The sequence below is a fragment of the Cupressus sempervirens genome, chromosome 8, assembly GCF_028749045.1.
Source record: "Cupressus sempervirens isolate cs-2001-9-10 chromosome 8, ASM2874904v1, whole genome shotgun sequence".
NCBI lineage: Eukaryota > Viridiplantae > Streptophyta > Pinopsida > Cupressales > Cupressaceae > Cupressus > Cupressus sempervirens.
In genome coordinates this window covers 166,913,506-166,932,179 of record NC_143125.1, presented here as the reverse complement: position 1 = coordinate 166,932,179, position 18,674 = coordinate 166,913,506, and the positions used below count along the sequence as shown (strand labels likewise).

The following is an 18,674-nucleotide window of genomic DNA, read 5'->3' as shown; positions in this document are numbered from 1 at the left end:
TCTACCCCTGGTTCTAGTCTTGCGCACATGTGATGGGCAGCAATCTCCAATGGGAGGTCTTTATGAGGCCATGGATAGGGCGAAAGAGGCTGTTAGAAGTTACTATCACGGGGACAGTCTCAGATTTGACCCCATTTGGAAAATAATTGATAGGAGGTGGAACAATATGCTCCACCAACCTATTCATGCAGCAGGCTACTTCCTCAATCCCAAATTCAGGTATTATGATAATTGATTGTCCTTGAAGTTGGGATTTTAATAAGTCTTTATTTTACTTTACTTTTTAAGGTTGTGTAGTAAGACTTGATATCATTTTCTATTTGTTTTAGGGCTGATGATTCCTACTCAGATCCTAATGGAGAGGTCATGGAAGGTCTCTCTAAATGCATTGAGAGAATGATATCAAGTGAAGAGGAGAGAGACCTTATTGTGACCGAACAACAAATCTATGTGGAATCAAGGGGTCCTTTGTTCTCTTCTATGCTAGCAAAGAGAGCAAGATCTACTCAAGCACCAGGTAAAGCGTCAAACATTAAAACTTTTGCTAATTGATAAGTTGTGCTTCTAATTTTGTTTTTTATTGCTTTATAACTTTTTAAATTTTGTTTTGCAGATGCTTGGTGGGCAAGTTGGGGTGGCAATACCCCCAATTTAAGGAAATTTGCTCTCAGAGTCCTATCCCAACCTTGTAGCTCATCCCATTGTGAGCGCAATTGGAGCTTATTTGAGTCCATCCATACAAAGAAAAGAAACAGAATGACTCAAAAACGGCTTAATGACCTTGTTTATGTGCACTATAATCTTAAGTTGCGCATAAAAAAGTCACAACTCTTAGAACTACCTGGTCCGCTTGATCTAGATGAGATAGATCCTTATTCTGATTGGACAGCACAGGAGCCAAGTCCATTGTTTACACCAGATGAGATCGCTGATTTGGAGAGGCAGGCCATGGAGGGGGAGGTTGACACTGATTTTCAGTTCACTATGGATGACATTGAGGATGAGGACGAGGATGATGATGATTCAGGCGAGGATCAGACATTACCATTAGGAGGAGATGCATCCTCTTCCAGGACGTCGAGCCAGTCAGTAGGGACGTCGAGCGAGGGGGCACAGCCACAGAGTTCACAGTCACGCAGCTCACGCCCTATCCCAGTGCGGGGCACTTCTTCTAGGACTAGACCCCCTCGCTTTCCTGCTAGTGCAAGTGGAAAGAGGAAGATGTGATTGGCATTGTCACATTGTATTGATATATTTAGACTTTTAGTATTTACTTCTAGTTTGACAGATTGAAACTATTTAGTAATTTACTATTTTGCTTCCTACCATGAGCATTCTGCATGAGAATGCAATTTTGTACGCATTATGCATTTATATATATCTAAACTTTGTTTCTTTCTTTTGTATTGTCTTTAATTAACTTATTAGATGCATCTTCTCATTAAATTTTGCAAAATAAATGTATTTTTAATTAAATTTCAGCGGTTTTTTAGGTTCCCGAGTTTTTCCCGAGTTTTTTTTTTAAATCGCCGAGTTTTTCCCGATTAAACTTTTGGGGGGCTTGGCGAGTTTTTGCATTTGGCGAGTTTTCCAACTATGGGTTGATAAACATTCAAAAAACACAGATAATGCATCGAACAAACATAGAAGTTCCATTAGAAATCTCAGACAACCTGTCCAATGGCTAAAAAATCTACCTAGCAACTCAGGAAAATGAGATGTGGCAGCGTACCAATACAAAAAACCAAAGAATTGGTTATGGGTTAAACTGCAAAAAAAGGCAGACCAAAAACAAACAGGCACAAAAAAAAATGTATTGTTAACCAGGTGAGTTGCAGAAGATGGCATCAAGCTCAATACAAAAACCCTAGTGGGTTTCAAAAAATAAAATTCTGAAGAAGGCAAACCAGAATAAATTTGAGAAATTTTAGCAAATAAAATGAGGAAATTAAAAAATTTGAAAAAAGACTAATCTGGCTCTGATACCATACTACAAGTGGTAAATAGTAACTAATTGAATGAGATATTAACAAAGAGCTAATTGTTCTTATAGAGTATACAATGAGATATTTCTGAAGAGAAACATACAAATAATAGAAAGAATCTATTATACATGATATTTACAAAATCTAGAGAGACAATTAAAATATAAATAAAATAATTTAGATTATTTTAAAACTAATAACAGTTGTTTGGCACCTTAAAAATCAATCATTCATCTACTACATCAGTTTTTCCCAAGCTCCTTCATGTGCCATTCTACTTTTCTCACATATTTTCACTGCCTTGTGCAATCCCTTTTATTTTTTAAGACAAAATGTGTCTAATCCAAGGCCCTAGTGTATAAATCCCGGTCAATAACCCAATCAAAGATATTAAATTCTAAGTCATGAAAGAAAGAAATGAACAGAAAAAACAGAGAAAAAAACAAAACAAGCAAATATAAACTATATCACAAAACTTGTATCATGTTTAGTTTTGCACATGATCTGTGAAAAAAGATATAATTGGCTATAACCTTGTTATTCTCTATTGATGATCTAGCGTACAAAATGGTGATGTACATCTTTATTCAATGCACGAGCAATACAAGGCGTCAATTAGTACATAACAGTCCATATTTATGATGTGGCAATGCTGACCCGGAGTCACTCCTTGAAGTTTGGAATGTAGGTGTTGACTAGTAAGATATGAATCTTGCTAACAACACCAGGATGACCATTGAACACCCGACATGTGTGTAAAGTCTGCCAATTCTTTATTCTTGAATCAGACTTATAGTTCAGTTATGAATGGCTGATCTTCTAAATAATATGTATATTCAGATTGTTTGAAGAAGATATCACTTATCTTCAATGCAGGTCCAATCCTCTATATTCGATCTTGAATGAATAAGAATATCTCTGCTTTATAATTCGTAGGAAGTAGAATACTTAGAAGAGCAGACTGCTGTGTGTTTGTGTGTCTTCTAAACTGCATTCACAACCTAAATATATATGTTTTCTAGAGGGTATGTCCCTCAAGGGACATAACCCTTAATTTGGCATTAATCATAATTATTACTAAGTCAGCGATTTCAAGAGACTCAGATTAGTATTAACAAACTAATATTAGTTTAGTCAAACACAAAACAAAAGCATCTATTGGAAATCGCCAGCAGGAGAGGCATAAATATGTATTAATTGCCAATCATTGGATATATTATCGATAAGAGAAGGTACAGTTTGTACTATCAGACCTATAGGATTATCTAGGTTATATTCTTAACACTCCCTCTTAACTTAATAATCCTACAGAGAGATATCATATCTAGCAACACCAATACAGATGTTTAAGCAAGAATTAATACTCTATATCTATCTATCTCTTCTTGGTATGTGGTATCATAGAACACATGATACAAAGTCATATTACTAAACCTATGATATGACAAATCACTGCTTGTAGTGATAAGACACATGTTGTGACTCATAGAAACTGGTATTTCCATATCACAACGAGATCTTGAGTTTAAGATCTCCCAGAATACAGGATAAACCCGGAGAATACTAAGATTCTTCCTTTATCCAATTTGTGACCCATGAACATAGCAATGTCAACATCACAATATGATCTAAAACTCATCTGGATCTTACAGTGAAATCTATTGTTTAGTACATTATCTAAGAGATCGTCATCTCTCATAATGCCTTTTACACAAGTATTCATTATTTCAAAAATCGTCACCTCTTTAAATAATGATTACACATGGTGGAGCCCATAATAGTCAATAGCCTGACAAAAATAAAATTATTTTATTGATAATCAAAAGAGTACAAATGGATTACAACTCAACCATACCAAGTCTCCTCCTGAAATGTTCTATCTTTACTCTAGATAGAGGTTTGGTGAGTATGTCTGCTGTCTGATCTACAGTGCATATGTATTCCAATTTTACAGAATTCCTATCTACCATATCTCTTACATAATGGTAAGGATTTTCAATATGCTTAGACCTGTCATGGAAAACTGGATTCACTAAGAGCTTGATGGAACTCTGATTATCACAACGAATAATGGTAGGATTGATGGCTTGCCCAAATAATCCCACAAGTAACTTCCTCAACCATATTGCTTCTCGGGAGGTCATCGCTGCTGCAATGTATTCGGCTTTTGTGGAGCTCTGAGCTACTGAAGACTAGTTTCTACATATCCATGAAATCATAGCTGATCCTAAACTAAAACAGCATCCTGAAGTGTTTTTCCTATCTTTAACACTTCCACCCCAATCTGAATCAGTGAATCCATGCAAATCTAAAGCAACTTTCTCATATTTGAGTCCATAATTAAAAGAGCCTTGTAAGTATCTCATAATGTGTTTAACAGCAACTAGGTGAATCTCCTTAGGTTCACACATAAACTGACTTAAGATATTAACAGCATAGCAAATATCAGGTCTTGTATTTACTAGGTACCTAAGGAACCCAATCATCTGTCTGTAGAGTGTAGAATCTATTGGAGGTGATTCTGCAGCTGCTTCTTTAAGTTTATGTAAATTAATCTCCATTGGAGAAGACATAGACTTCCAATTCCACATTCCAAATCTCTTCAAGATATCTGATGTGTACTTTCCTTGATTAAGTATGATACTATCAGAATTTTGTCGTACTTCCAATCCTAGGAAGTAATGGAGAAGTCCAAAGTCTTTCATCTTGAATTCTCTAGTTATGTCTTTCTTGCATTGATCTATAAGATGATCATCACCTGTGATTAATAAATCATTAACATACAATATCAGAATTACCATATCATCTTTCTCTCTTTTATAATATAAGTTTGGATCGGTTTCATTCTTGGAGAATCCTAAGCCGGTGAGATATTTATCAATCCTTTTATACCAAGCCCTAGGAGCCTGTTTAAGCCCATAGAGAGCTTTCTTGAGCCTGCAAACAAATGCATTAGGATCATGAGTTTCAAATCCTTCCGGTTGCTCCAAATAGACTTCTTCTGAAATCTTTCCATTTAGGAATATTGTTTTTACATCCATCTGATGTACCTTCCATCCCTTTGATGCGGCAATTGCTAAGATTGCTCATACAGAGGTATATCTGGCAACAGGAGCAAAGATTTCTTCATAATCAATCCCTTCTTTCTGAGAAAATCCTCTAGCTACAAATCTGGCTTTATATTTCCCAATACTACCGTCAACAGCATGCTTTATTTTAAATATCCACTTAGAAGAAACAACAATTTTCCTTTAGGTCTTGGAACAATTTCCCAAACATCATTTTTCATAATTGAGTGGTATTCTTCTGTCATAGCTTCTTTCCAAGCTGAATGTTTAATGGCATCAGAAGAATTGGTTGGCTCTGTTTTGGATAAATCAATCATATTTCTTGTATAACCAAAGAATCTTTTAGGTCTTTTACTTTCTCTAACTGTTCCTGAAGGTGCAGCAAAGTCTTGAGTTGCTTCAACTATTTTTATGGCCCAAAGTGGTCTTTTCTTTGAATTTTCTTCAAGGTTCATATTTTGAATTTCATCTTTGATCTCTTCTAAGTTCTCCCTCTGGGATCTAGATTCACTATTTCTTTCAAAACTCGATAAAGGAGAAGGTTCATCAAAACTTATGGCTCAGATTACATCTCTGCTAAGTTCAGTAGTTTTCTGTCCAGGTATGAAAATTCTATATGCTTAAGAAGTTTCACTATACCCTACAAAGATACCTTTCCTCCAGGAGGGTTCTAACTTGGTTCTCTTTTCTTTTGGAACATGAATATATACAAGACATCCAAAAATTCTAAGATGACTTATATTGGGTTTTACTTTATTAAATACTTCTTCAGGAGTTTTATCTTTAAGATAGGAGGGAGGGTTTCTATTTTGAATATATACAGCAGTACAAGAGGCTTTTGCCCAAAGATAGTATTCTAGATTTTGGTCAAAAATCATAGCCCTAGTAGCTTCTATAATTGTCCTATTCTTTCTTTCAGCTACCCCGTTTTGTTATGGGTTATAAGGAACAGTGTACTCCCTCTTGATCCCTGATTCTTTACAAAACCTTTTAAACAAGTCTGAGGTATATTCTCCTCTATTATCTGTTCTAAGAGTTTTAATTTTATGTACTGAAAAAATTTTGGTTAATGCTTTGAATTCTTTAAATCTTTGTAAGATTTCTTCTGATTCCTTGCATTTTAAGAATAAATCCATGTTTTCCTAGAGAAGTCATCTATGAACAAGATATAATACCAGAATCCTCCAAGAGAAGGAATGGACAAAGGTCCACATAAATCTGAATAAATTAATTCTAGTACATTATTTGTTTTCCTAGTACTATCATAAAAGGGACTTCTAATGCTTTTACCCAAAGCACACCCCTTGCAAATACAAGGGTGATCTTTATTTAATTTGGGTAATCCAATAACCATCTTTTCCATAGTTGATAAAGTTTTAAAATTTAGATGCCCCAATCTTCTATGCCATATTTCGTTTGAATCTTTAGCTTCGTGAACTAGGGCTTGAATGGATCGACTAGATTCTGTATTCAATTCATACAAATATCCCTTTCTTTGACCAATTAACTTTGCTTTCTTGATGGAAGAGTTCTTAGCCCAAGTTAATACTTTGCCATCCACGAATGCAACATTGTGTCCATCATCTTCAAGTGTTGTAATTGAGATTAGGTTTCTTTTAATCCCTGGTACATAGAGTACACCTTTAAGAAGAAGAGTATTTCTTATTTTTAGTTGCAAAGTACAGCTTTCAATTCCTTAAACTGAGTGTGCAGAGTTATCACCAATGGTAACTTCACCGTTAACTTTCCCTAATAAAGAATCTAGAGTTTCTTTGTATCCCGTTATATGTCTGGAAGATCTACTATCAATTACCCATGCCTTATTTGAGATTTCATTTGATAGAGAGGAATACAAAACACAGTTCTCAGGATCATAAGTATCTTCTTCTCTAATGACATTTGTACAATAGACATTTGTACAATTTGCCTATTGTTTGGAATTTTCAGGACAATTAGATCTATAGTGTCCAAATTTTTCACATTTGAAACACTTTATTTTAGATAGATCTTTCTTAGGCTTTCCATTCTTTTGATTTCCCCTTTTCTTCTTGAAATGCTTCCTCTTGCCCTTATAGGAGTTTGCATTAAGAACATGAAGTTCTTCATCTTCTACTTTTGGTTTCCCTCCTTTCTTTAGTTTTCTAGACTCTTCTTGAAGACAATCATTCTTGAGTCTATTAAAGTCCGGAAGCTGATCTCTAGCACTTATTCCTTGTGCGAATATTTCCCATGAATTTGGCAATCCATCTATAGCCATAAGCATTAGTTCGGTGTCATTAATGATGGTTCCTGTGCTTGATAATTCATCTCTAATGCCAGCAACTCTTTGGAAATAAGAGTTTATCGATTCTCCTTTCTTTATCTGGATGTGATTCAATTGCCTTTTTAGTGCAAGAACCCTAGTGCATTGTTTGCATTGATGATCTAGCATACAAAATGATTATGTACATATTTATTCAATGCACAAGCAATATAAGGCATGAATTAGTACATAACAGTCCATATTTATGTTGTGGCAATGCCAACCCGGAGTTACTCCTTGAACTTTGGAATGTAGGTGTTGACTAGTAAGATATGGATCTTGCTAACAACACCGAGATGACCATTGAACGCCCGACATGTGTGTAAAGTTCTGCCAATTCTTTATTCTTGAATCAGACTTATAGTTCAGTTATGAATGGCTTGGAATGATCTTCTAAATAATATGTATATTCAGATTCTTTGAAGAAGATATCACTTATCTTCAATGCAGGTCCAATCCTCTATATTCGATCTTGAATGAATAAGAATATCTCTGTTTTATAATTCATAAGAAGTAGAATACTTAGAAGAGCAGACTGCTGTGTCTTTGTGTGTCTTCTAAACTGCATTCACAACCTAAATATATATACTTTCTAGAGGGTATGTCCCTCAAGGGACATAATTAATCATAATCATTCCTAAGTCGGCGATTTCAAGAGACTCAGATTAGTATTAACAAACTAAGTATTAGTTTAGTCAAACACAAAACAAAAGCATCTATTGGAAATTGCTGGCACCTATAGGAGAGGCATAAATATGTATTAATTGCCAATCATTGGATATATTATCCATAAGAGAAGGTACGGTCTGTACTGTCAGACCTGTAGGATTATCTAGGTTATATTCTTAACAATGTGTGGTATATTCTAGTGACAATTAAAAATGGAGCAGTATGTACCGATGGCACTTCTCATCACATTGGAAGAACTCTAAACAATTGGTACCCACCATTCTTAGAACAAAAGATGTCTCTATTCTCTGCTAAGGGAACAAGGATTATCAGCACTTCTATACAATATTACAATATTATTAAAGTAATTATGTAATGTTTCTATAATGGTCATTCAGTTGGGATCTCTCCTTCTCGTAGTTAGTTCTTATTTAGAGTTCTTTCTTCCAGTCATTTGTTTTTGTTTTAGAAACTCTGCTTGTAATCTATATTTAAGGAGCTTCCATCCCTTTTCTGATTCAATCAATCGTCATTTTATAGTAACAGAGCAGGTTAAATTTTTAGACAGATTTTCTATTTAAAAACATTGTAGGCATCTACCTAAATTCTTTTCTAGAAATTTTTTATTTATTCTTTAATGAAAAAACGTAATTTTATTTGTTGTTGCAAATCTCACAAGGGTTCTTTTATCCTGAGATTGGGCTTGCAGAGGGTTTTGAGACCTGGTTCTTCTTTTGCTTGCTTCTAAAGCATAAAGTCCAGTGTTTTGCCGTGTGGAGGACTTCTGCTCTGAAGAAATCAAGAGTTTCTTTAGACCTCAGAGTATTAGAACATTTAATTATATGTAATTCGTTATTTTTATAGTTTTAGTTCTGTTAATGGTCATTTAATGTATTTTTGTAGGCTTCTTTTATAAGAAGACATAGCTGCTATTTTTATTTTGTTAGACGGTTTGCTCTTTCTAGAATACTGTCTTGTAAATTGCTCTATATACCTTGTACAATCATGAAAAAGATAATGCAATTACTTCAACATGGTATTAAAGCAGGTCAATGGGAGTTTTTAAGATTTAGCCAAAAAAACTGTGGCCTCTTGTTATTTGGCAAATTTTTTAATAATAGAAATTCATGAATTTTTATTACCTCCAGAAAATCTAAAGTTGTTCCCCCTACAATTTTTGAGGGCTTATTCAACCCATTTTTGTCCACAAATTGCGTCTTTTTGTGAAGGAGGGTTGTCTGTGTCCATAGCGACCAAAAGATAAGCATTCATTGTTTTGGTGTTATGATTTGATTAGTCTTGGAATGCATTTTTGGCTAAGTGCGTTGGAAGACAGATGTAGAGTCATCTTTGTTTTCTAAAGGCATTATCATTCAGTATTATTCATATTCTGTATTCATGGCGAGGTGTTTATGAAACAATTGTTGTAGATGTTCATTTAGTGTTTTATCATGATTGTTAGTTTCAATATTTATCGTGAATGTAAGTATCAATGTTTATTGTGATTGTTAGCTTCTATGATTACCGTGGGTGTTTTGACAATTATCGTGTGTGTTTCTTCAGTGATTTTGTTGGTGTTTGTTCTGAGATTATTCAGTCGTTATCCCTCAGAGAAGGATTTGACTTTATTTCAGTTCCTGAGCTTCGTAAAATTCGGACTCCTATTTTTATAAAGAACATTTTTGGTGTGGCTGGGGTAGAAACAGTCACATTTGCCAAAGGATGATTATTATTATTGAAGCCGTTCATTAGTCTGCGCATTATTCAGGTCAAGTGTGTGGGGAATGTGAAGGAGAACTTATATTTTGCCAAAGACTAGATTCTAGCATGCCTTCAAGTTTGAATGATGAGGTGTTCAGACTATCATCCGCCACTAATTCAAGCCTAGCATAATACTCTTGTGGCCTCCTCTCTGACCATTCATGTTTGGTGAAATTCCAAGCTCGAGTCGTTTGGAGACGTAGGAGAATCTGCTAGCAATCTGTTGTGAATCTAATTCATAAAAACAATTGTCAGAGTGAAAGATTAGAAGACAAGAATACATTTTGTATTCCTCATAGAGCATTCGACAGTAAATGTAGTGATGGACCGAGAAGGCTATAAGAGCCGTATTGCATATAAGGTTCCCATGTAAATTCATATTTTTTATTTAAGACCGTATTTCAAATTTTTTTTGTTGCTTTTCCTAAGTCGGCAAGACCTGTATCGAGCACATCTTATTTTGGAATGTCAAGGTTAAGTAATGTTCGTTATTTGCTTATTAGGAGCATTTCAAGTATTTCAATCTCACACTTTATGAAATTGCAGTGAATAAAGTGGAGAAAGAGAAGTATTTTTTCCTTGGGGGATAAATATTAAAAGAAATTGATAGACTTATTCTTGTGAACTGGAGGGAACCAAACAGTTTGCTGCACTACAAGAGGTCTGTGCAAGGAAGAGATAAATCATAATACCATCTCCACCTGTCAACTTACGTGTTTAGGGCATGGCTCTCTTGTCTGCAGGCAATATTCTTACAATATGTGGATCAAGAAATCAGGTCTGCATTGGTATTTGACACAAGATCTATTTGTATATGAGAATGGATTTGCATGTGGCTTCTGAGCCGTTTCAAATAGGTCACTTTTCAAATGGAAGTTTTGAGAGGACAATTTGGAAAAATCTGTGCAAAAACATTCACTGATAAAAGTGTTTTATTAGCTCGTTATTTGAGTTATTGTATAATATAAAAGATTTACTCTTTAATGCTGAATAGTTAAAAGATTGGCTTTGTCTTATTAGTTAATGATATATACAATATTATATGAACATTTAATGTAGTCTTTCTTCTGTATTTTGTCCAAGTGTGCAGATTTAGTTATAATTTTATTATTTAATTTGGTTTGTGTAGTCATAAATAACTTCTAATTTTGTCTCACTTATATAATGAGAACTATAAAATTATTCATTAAATTGTTAGGTTCAGACATAAGAGTAGTTGTGTCATTTTATTTTGTTGATGTTGTAAACAAAAGTTGTATTTTATTTTATTGTATATGATTTGGATAACTGTATGATTTCCAGGTCAGGCTGGCTGGAGTCATGATCGCTGCATGTAGTTTGAAATTTGTATTACCGTGAAAAATGAAGTTGCAGACTGGGAGTTTTGAAAGAGCACACTTCTTTTTTAATAAGGAGCTATTGAAGACTTTCAATATTTATGATGTCAGTTGCTAGCTGTGGCACCATTTGAGGTTGAAATGACTGTTTCAACTCTGCAGATGGAAGCCAGGACTCATAATCAGAGACTTTGTATATTCATTTTGTGTGAAATGTGGACAAGAATTTACAAACAATGGGCTTGTATCTAGATGTGACTGAAACCTATCTGTTCCTTCTTTGCATTGGGCAAAGCATGTACAGTATATTGCCTAGTTCGGGCATGCAAATACTCTACAATGACTTCCTTCATATTGGGTAAGAGATTCAAAGGGAGCTTGAGTGAGATATGGAGAGTGCCAAGTCCTTTGCAAAGGATTAGCAAGCTCACGAAGCAGAGTGGCTTCCAAAGATCCTTGTTTGGTCAAACATTGGAGCCAACTATAATTTATCATGATAATCAAAAGTTGTGTGAAGCTCTCTATTCAAGTGTGAAATGCTACCCTAACTGAGAGGGGGTCTCAACATCAGTTGCTCTTATTATGTGCTAAAATTCATACTTCTCTGAGACAGAGATATATGAAGTGAAAGCCCTTGAAGAGATGTTGCCCTTGTAATGTGTATTTCTCTATAAACTTGTATGTTCCTTTCCACACATGGGAGTAGCCATGGTGGACGTCATGTTGAGTGAATCCATGACATTATCTCATTGAGAGAATCCATGATATATATTTTTTACTCGCAAACGGGCGTATTCATTGTGAGTGTCATGTTGAGAGATTGACATGAGTATTTGAAAAGATATTTCCTTTGCTAAGAGAGTGTTGGCGGTATGTATCTGCAGGAGCTATTTTTATACCTGTGATGGTTGTCTCTGTAACATTGTTTTCATCCATCTTCATTCATGATGTATTCTGATGCAATGTGTTCATTCAAATGATTATTCTCTTATTCTCTGATGCCGCCGGCGAGTTTATTTTATTGTGGGTGGACACTTAAGACTATGAAGAGTCTGCATTCATAGATGAACAGTTCGATAAATACAAAATCTTCTTTTTGAAGTTGAACGGTTCAAGAAAACATGAAGAGTCACGCCTTTTGTTTCTTCAGTTACTCCATGTGCCATGGCAGCCCGAAGATGAAGCAATCATCATTTTCGTGCTATGATTTGATTAGTCTTGGAATGCATTTTTGGCTGGGTGTGTTGGAAGATGGATCTAGAATCGTCTTTGTTTTCTGAACGTGTTATTATTGTTAATGTTTTAACTTCAATCGGATTGATTAAACCATGAGATACATTGTTGTGATTCTAATTAGTAATCATTGGACAATTAATGTATACACACACACACACGTGTGTGTGTGTGTGTATATATATATATAACAATTGTCTAACAGTTACTAATCATAAATAACGAAACAGTATGTGTTAATGCACAGACATGCATGGGACATGTCTCTCCTTGTCTCATCCACAATATAAATACAAGAGAGATTACTGCCTTTGGAAGACACCGCTATCACAAGCATGTTATTACATTTGCAGCAATTATGCTTTAACGTAGTATCAGAGCAGATTTCGATCCTAAGGCATTACTGAATATTCTTTGTTAAGGGTGTGGCCAGAGGAGTGGGCAGTAAGAGACATACACCAATTTGTTTCATTAATAAAGCTGAATCGGTTGCAGGGTATACTAAAAGGACTTTGGAGGCTTTAATATAGAAGTTCACTTTTCCGATAGCTTCTACAAATTTAGTTGCATGAATCTAGACTACGTATATACAAGACTCGAAGGAGAATTTGATTGCCCTCCCTTCGTGGATTCCCCCAAAGACATGCGTGCGAAATGTGTATTTGGGAAATATTTGGAGAGGGACTGCATGATTCCAATGATGAGAAACATAGATATCAGGCGTAATATATTGCTAGAAACACGTATGCAAATATTTGTTCCTGAAGATGGTATCTGCAGTGTTAAAGATTAAAATGTTGAGAGGCAAGTTTCCTTATTTCCCTGCACATGGATTTGGAATTTGGCATTGAAATAGCTATAATATGATGGGCGGTTGCTTCTCATACTTCTTATATACCTACAGTATTGTATGACAATTGGTGAAGAGTGTCCCAATGCCACCATGTCCGAAGATTGCAGAGACCCCAGGCCATGTCAAGCTTATTAAATGACAAAAGAAAGATTAGTGGTGTAAAGACACACCACATAATCTCAAAACTGTTGTCCAAGGTGCTGACTCAACGGTCAAATGTTTTAAAAACCGCCTTAGCTTGTTTCAATTATCAGGATGCATATGATAAAGGAAGTATCAAAGTTAATAAGGAATGAGAGAAGGTTAATTGGATTGGACCAAATTAGTACAGAAGTAATGGCAGAAATATGAGTCAATGTTTTTATGTCATAATATTCGAGCCAAAGATTACTGTTACAGCATTACATTAAATTTATAATATGGTGCAGGATTTATTTATCCCGCCTAAACTATCCACAGAAAATTGAAGTTTTTAATATATCAGAAATGCATGTTATAGGATGTGACAAGGTAAATGACGATGGTGTAACTTAACACTATCAAGTGGGCTTTAAATAAATATTAATAAAAGGGGGGATAGCCCAGATAGCTTGCAGCTCTATACAATGAAAGAATTGAGAGGGTCGCAACAAGGTTGACAGGGAAGTAAGATTTTGGCAAGCTCTGTAAGATTTAGGCTTTGCATAGATCAAACTTGGATTGATCAAAAATTAAGAATTTCCAATTTGCGAGGGGCCAGGGATCGAATCCAATAGTGGATTTGGCACTTAAATTGAGACAAACAAACCTTACACTACATTGCTACAACGCCATTTCATAGTTTGACACATATAAGAGTGGTTGGGAGTTCTACTATTAAAATCTGACTGGGAACCTCCTCTATCCAGTTGGAACTAATTTATTAATGCAAACGAATATTGTAAAGGAGAAGAAATAATAAGATTGTAGTGGTCCAACACTGATACTTGAGGTATTTTCTGGTACAATACAGTTCCACCTAGGTCACTGTGAATGCATATAACAATATCACAGACAGTCCATTATTGTCATTGGAGCTTCAGCTGGAAGGAAGGATTTAGTGTCACATATATCAGATCCAATGATATTGTAGAACATCAAGGGTTGTCTACTGTATCCTTGTGATGAAGTTCAGAATTTCACTTGTGGAAATGAAGGAGGTTCTTACATTATGAAGGTGACTCAGTTTGGCATGCGGTTAGAGGACATAGAGAGTGAATGGACAAAATAGCCTGCTTGTCCTTAAAAGCCCTTTGAGCTGTTGCAGAACTATGAACTACACTAATGTCGCAAAATCTTATATATGGTGCAGAATATAATGCAAGACAACTAGACATTAGATGAAGGCGTGATTGATATATTTCGTGTTCTAGTTTATACTATCTTGTACTAACTTGGCTTCATCAACTGATGTTGCTGAACAAGTATGGATTCTCCCTAATTTTGTTGTCCCAAGTTGCTATTCGCTCCACAATCATGTAGCTTGCGAATGATATCATTGTGAAATTGCAAAAGACAATTATTTATGTACCAAACTTGAGCACCATGTAGTCCAATATAATCTGGGTCGAATTAACGGCAGAGCGGGATACATCTTCTAGCCTGGCAAATCCAAAGCACTCATATGTAGACCATTGCTTCTAATTACTAGGAGTCATGCTAATATTCCAAATAAAATAGATGCCAGAATGTCCAACAAGACAATAGATTTTTTGGACTGAGAACAAACATCTGCAACTACTTTGGACTGATTGGGTATTTGAGGTTTTAAGTCATCTGATAGTCGCTTGAGATATAAAGATCGATGACTAACAGAGTTAGAGGTTGAAAACTCTATAAAATGGAATAAGTGGGAGTTTTACATTGTTGGGGGGGGGGGGGGGGAGGGAATAATAACCAATGTTCGATTCCTATTGTTTGACAAATGCTTACATGGAGGCATTTTCTGATTTGATGAATATAGATCCTTATTGGAGCAGCTTGTATCAAGGATTTTATTTATTATCCTTGAGTATTACATTTATCTACTCATTGTAGTCTCTCTTTTGGGTATTTCTATACATGCTATAAGAGCTATTTACATTGATCTTTTCTTTTGTCTCCGGGGATGTTCTTGTAGGAAATGAAGATTGGTACATAGGGCATGCTACCAAATATTGTGCATAACTCAATCTTATGATAGTAGCTCCAAAAAAGTTTTGATCTAGGATTCATTAGTCATCTGATGTTCATGCTAGATAAAGTGAGGCTATTGGAACAAGATATCTTCTATGATCAGAATTATCAATATCCTTCTATAACAAGAGAGAGTCTAGCATATCTATCAGAGATAAACCCATAGTTTAGCACATTCACTCAAGTTACTATGAATCAAAGTATGCTTCTACAACAGAAGGAGCAAATAGAGGATATGTTTCAGTGGACTTTTGAGGATCTTGATCATATTTATTTAGAGGAAGTAGACCATGTCAAGATAGATTCTTCAGTGATCAAGAAATTCTAGCAATCAAAGGAAATGGAGTTAGATATGTGCAAACTAAAAGGTCTTTATGCGAATGCCCAAACTGTAGATGGATAGTTGGAATACTATTCATTCAAAGTACATTTCACTGAACATCTGGCAATCGATATTTTCTCCAAGCCTTCTGCCTAAGTGAAGTTTGTACATTATTGAAGACAAGCTTGAATTAATGGATCAGAGCATTTAGTGAGAGGAAACCTTAGCATTTGTGATTACTTGAGATGTATTATAATGCATCCTTCTCTGTGAGAGAGAAGTTTGAGGTGAAAGCCTCCAATGGACCTTGGCTAAGACAAAAGTATTGTATATCAATTGAATAATATAATTGTTTATTGCTTATGATCATTATTGTTTAGATAATATAATGGTAATATTATTAATGTTTATTGATTGTTTATTGAATAATATTATTAATTGCTTATTAATTATTTATTGAATAATATAATGGTGATATTATTGTTTATTGTTTTTAAGTTTGCAAATTGTCATTTTTTATTCCCAAGAACAATTATAAATCAAATAACTATAATCATAATTAAATAAAGTATATGTTCATAAAAAAATGTGGGCCCGCCAAAAAATTTATAATCAAAAAGACCCGATTGGGGTCACGTCACTTCATGCCTATATTAATAAGTAGTGGTCAAAGACATAGGGGGCATCGAAGGAAATAAAAAAGATTGGATATTGGGCAGTCACATCTTAGACATCGTCAATGACGATACCTACTTATACACCAATCACATCGGATGAAGGACAATTGCCACCCGTAATTGTAACCTCCCTCAACACAGACGAGCATTTCAATTCACGACCAAGTACACATAGATATACCACGTCGGACAAGTACGCCTCAGAAATAAGTCATATCATAGGCAAGGGATTCCATATGCGATGCAAGCTTTGGAAGGTGGACCCCACTGTTAAAGATAATGAATTGTAGTTATTAATAACTTTGATTTTCCTAAGTTTATTAAGCATACACGTTTATATGAGAAATTCAATAGCTGAAGACAAAGAATTTTTTATGGAAATAAAATGAGCATATTTTTAATAATCCCTATATAAAGAATAATGGAAATTAGATAATATTGTGTTAACTTATGGGGTTAGCACCATAGAGATTAATGAGATTCGAAGCATGGGATATGCAAGATGTTAAGATCTTCATCTGACCATCATGGTCGGGAATCAATAATCTTCATGTGCCAAAATATTTTGATGTTGTCAACATATGCATATGACCACCATGGTCGGGAATCAATAATCTTCATGTGCCAAAATATTTTGATGTTGTCAACATATGCATATGTGATTGGCCTTAGATAGAGGATGTTCCGTCCACAAAGAATCTTAAGGGGTGCGCTCTCGAGAAGACGGCGAGGTAGCCATGAGATAGAAAGCCCGATCTAGAGACGTCCTTGAGATTAGGGTAGATTAGAGAGTAGAGTAATAATGTAAATAAAAATATTATTATTGTGATTCTAATCAATTTACTTGCAGGTTTGTCTAATCCATTTAACACTACAGACATTACACTTTCCATTTAAGAGTAATAGATCTTATTCCTTTTATGTGACAGACTGCATGTTTCCAACTCTAACAATTCCTCCATCACAACTGTTCAATTCAATGAACTTGTTCATATCTCCAGTCATATGATGTGAACAACCACTATCTATAATCCAATCAGATTTCTTCCTTTCAACTTGTGACACTAATGCTTTTTCTTCTCTAACTTCTTTTTTAGGACTTTCTTCCTTAGTAGCAACAAATCCTATTTCATCACTTTCACTTAAAAATCTTTCCACGCTAGCTTCTAAATACTCATCATTTGCATAAAGACATTCTCTGGTCTTCCTAGGCTTGAAGTTCCTTATATACATCTTTACTCTCTTAGGGCATAGTGACCATATTCATTGCAAGTCCAACATTAAAGATTTTCTTACCTTTAGGTTCTCTTCTCATAAGTGTTAAGTTTGTAGTTACAATCAGATTGATATGATCATGAGATTCATTATTGATGGTAAATCATCATTAGATAAATATCCTTTTATATATATACTTTATTATATATATAAAATATATATTACATATATTATATTATATATATAATGATTTATATATTATACATATGGTTATTTATTTTATTAATATAACTAATGATGATTAACTATAGAGACATGTCTCTTCATGAGACATGTCTCCTCTCATATTTATGAGTCCTCAAATCTGCATTTGAAAAATATCAATAACAATGGCCATGCTATACATTTGCAAAAGACGATCCATGTTACTCAACATGGTATCAGAGCCTAATTGCAGATGTAAATCAAATAAGAATAGGCATTTAAAGACACAAAGTTTTGCACATGTCATCAATAACCGATACGAGGCAAATGATTTGAAATCACTTTGGCGTACTCTCTACTAGAGAAGAAGGAATAGTGAGAAAGCGACTGTTAAATTCCAACCGCATGAGAAAATGTTTACCCTACTCCATTTTCAAATTACTTGTTGGGAGCGTTGATATGTGTGTGTTGCAAAGGGTGAACTGGGAGAAAGCCTTGCAGAGAACCTAAATTTTGGTAGGTCTGATTGCAGAGATCATAATTATTGGAGCTCGAATAAGATGTGTTTTGTGCTGAGGTTAGGTTGTTTCAACTTTAGAAATAGTGGCCTAATGGTGCCAAGGGAGTTGCGCTATGATGCAATAAATAACTGGTGCAGGCGGAGGGAAGGTCAACTTCTCGTTGAGTTGTGTTTGGGAATCACAGGTTGCTTCTCTACAAAGATTACAAAAGTAGTGGAAGATTGGAAGTTGCATGGTGCTCCAAAATGGTGGGTTGAGGTCTTTGTGTGGGTTGTTGGATGTGTCGAGTTTTGCAGTGTTTTTTGAGTTGTAGCACAAGCTGAGGGGTTAGAGG

The 18,674-nt window shown here is 35.0% G+C and overlaps 2 protein-coding genes across 2 annotated transcripts in view; one reads left to right on the top strand and one right to left on the bottom strand.

Moving 5' to 3' along the window:
- Positions 1–18,674, bottom strand: part of PRXIIF (peroxiredoxin IIF) — a 48,385-nt gene that overhangs the window by 14,793 nt on the left and 14,918 nt on the right. The gene's annotated exons all lie outside the window — the stretch shown is intronic.
- On the top strand, positions 12–1,399 carry LOC149542080 (uncharacterized). The gene is made up of 3 exons (XM_089797126.1): positions 12–219; positions 330–517; positions 614–1,399. Exons 1-3 carry the CDS (start codon positions 50–52, stop codon positions 1,225–1,227), a joined length of 972 nt encoding a protein of 323 aa, XP_089653252.1. The 5' UTR covers positions 12–49; the 3' UTR covers positions 1,228–1,399.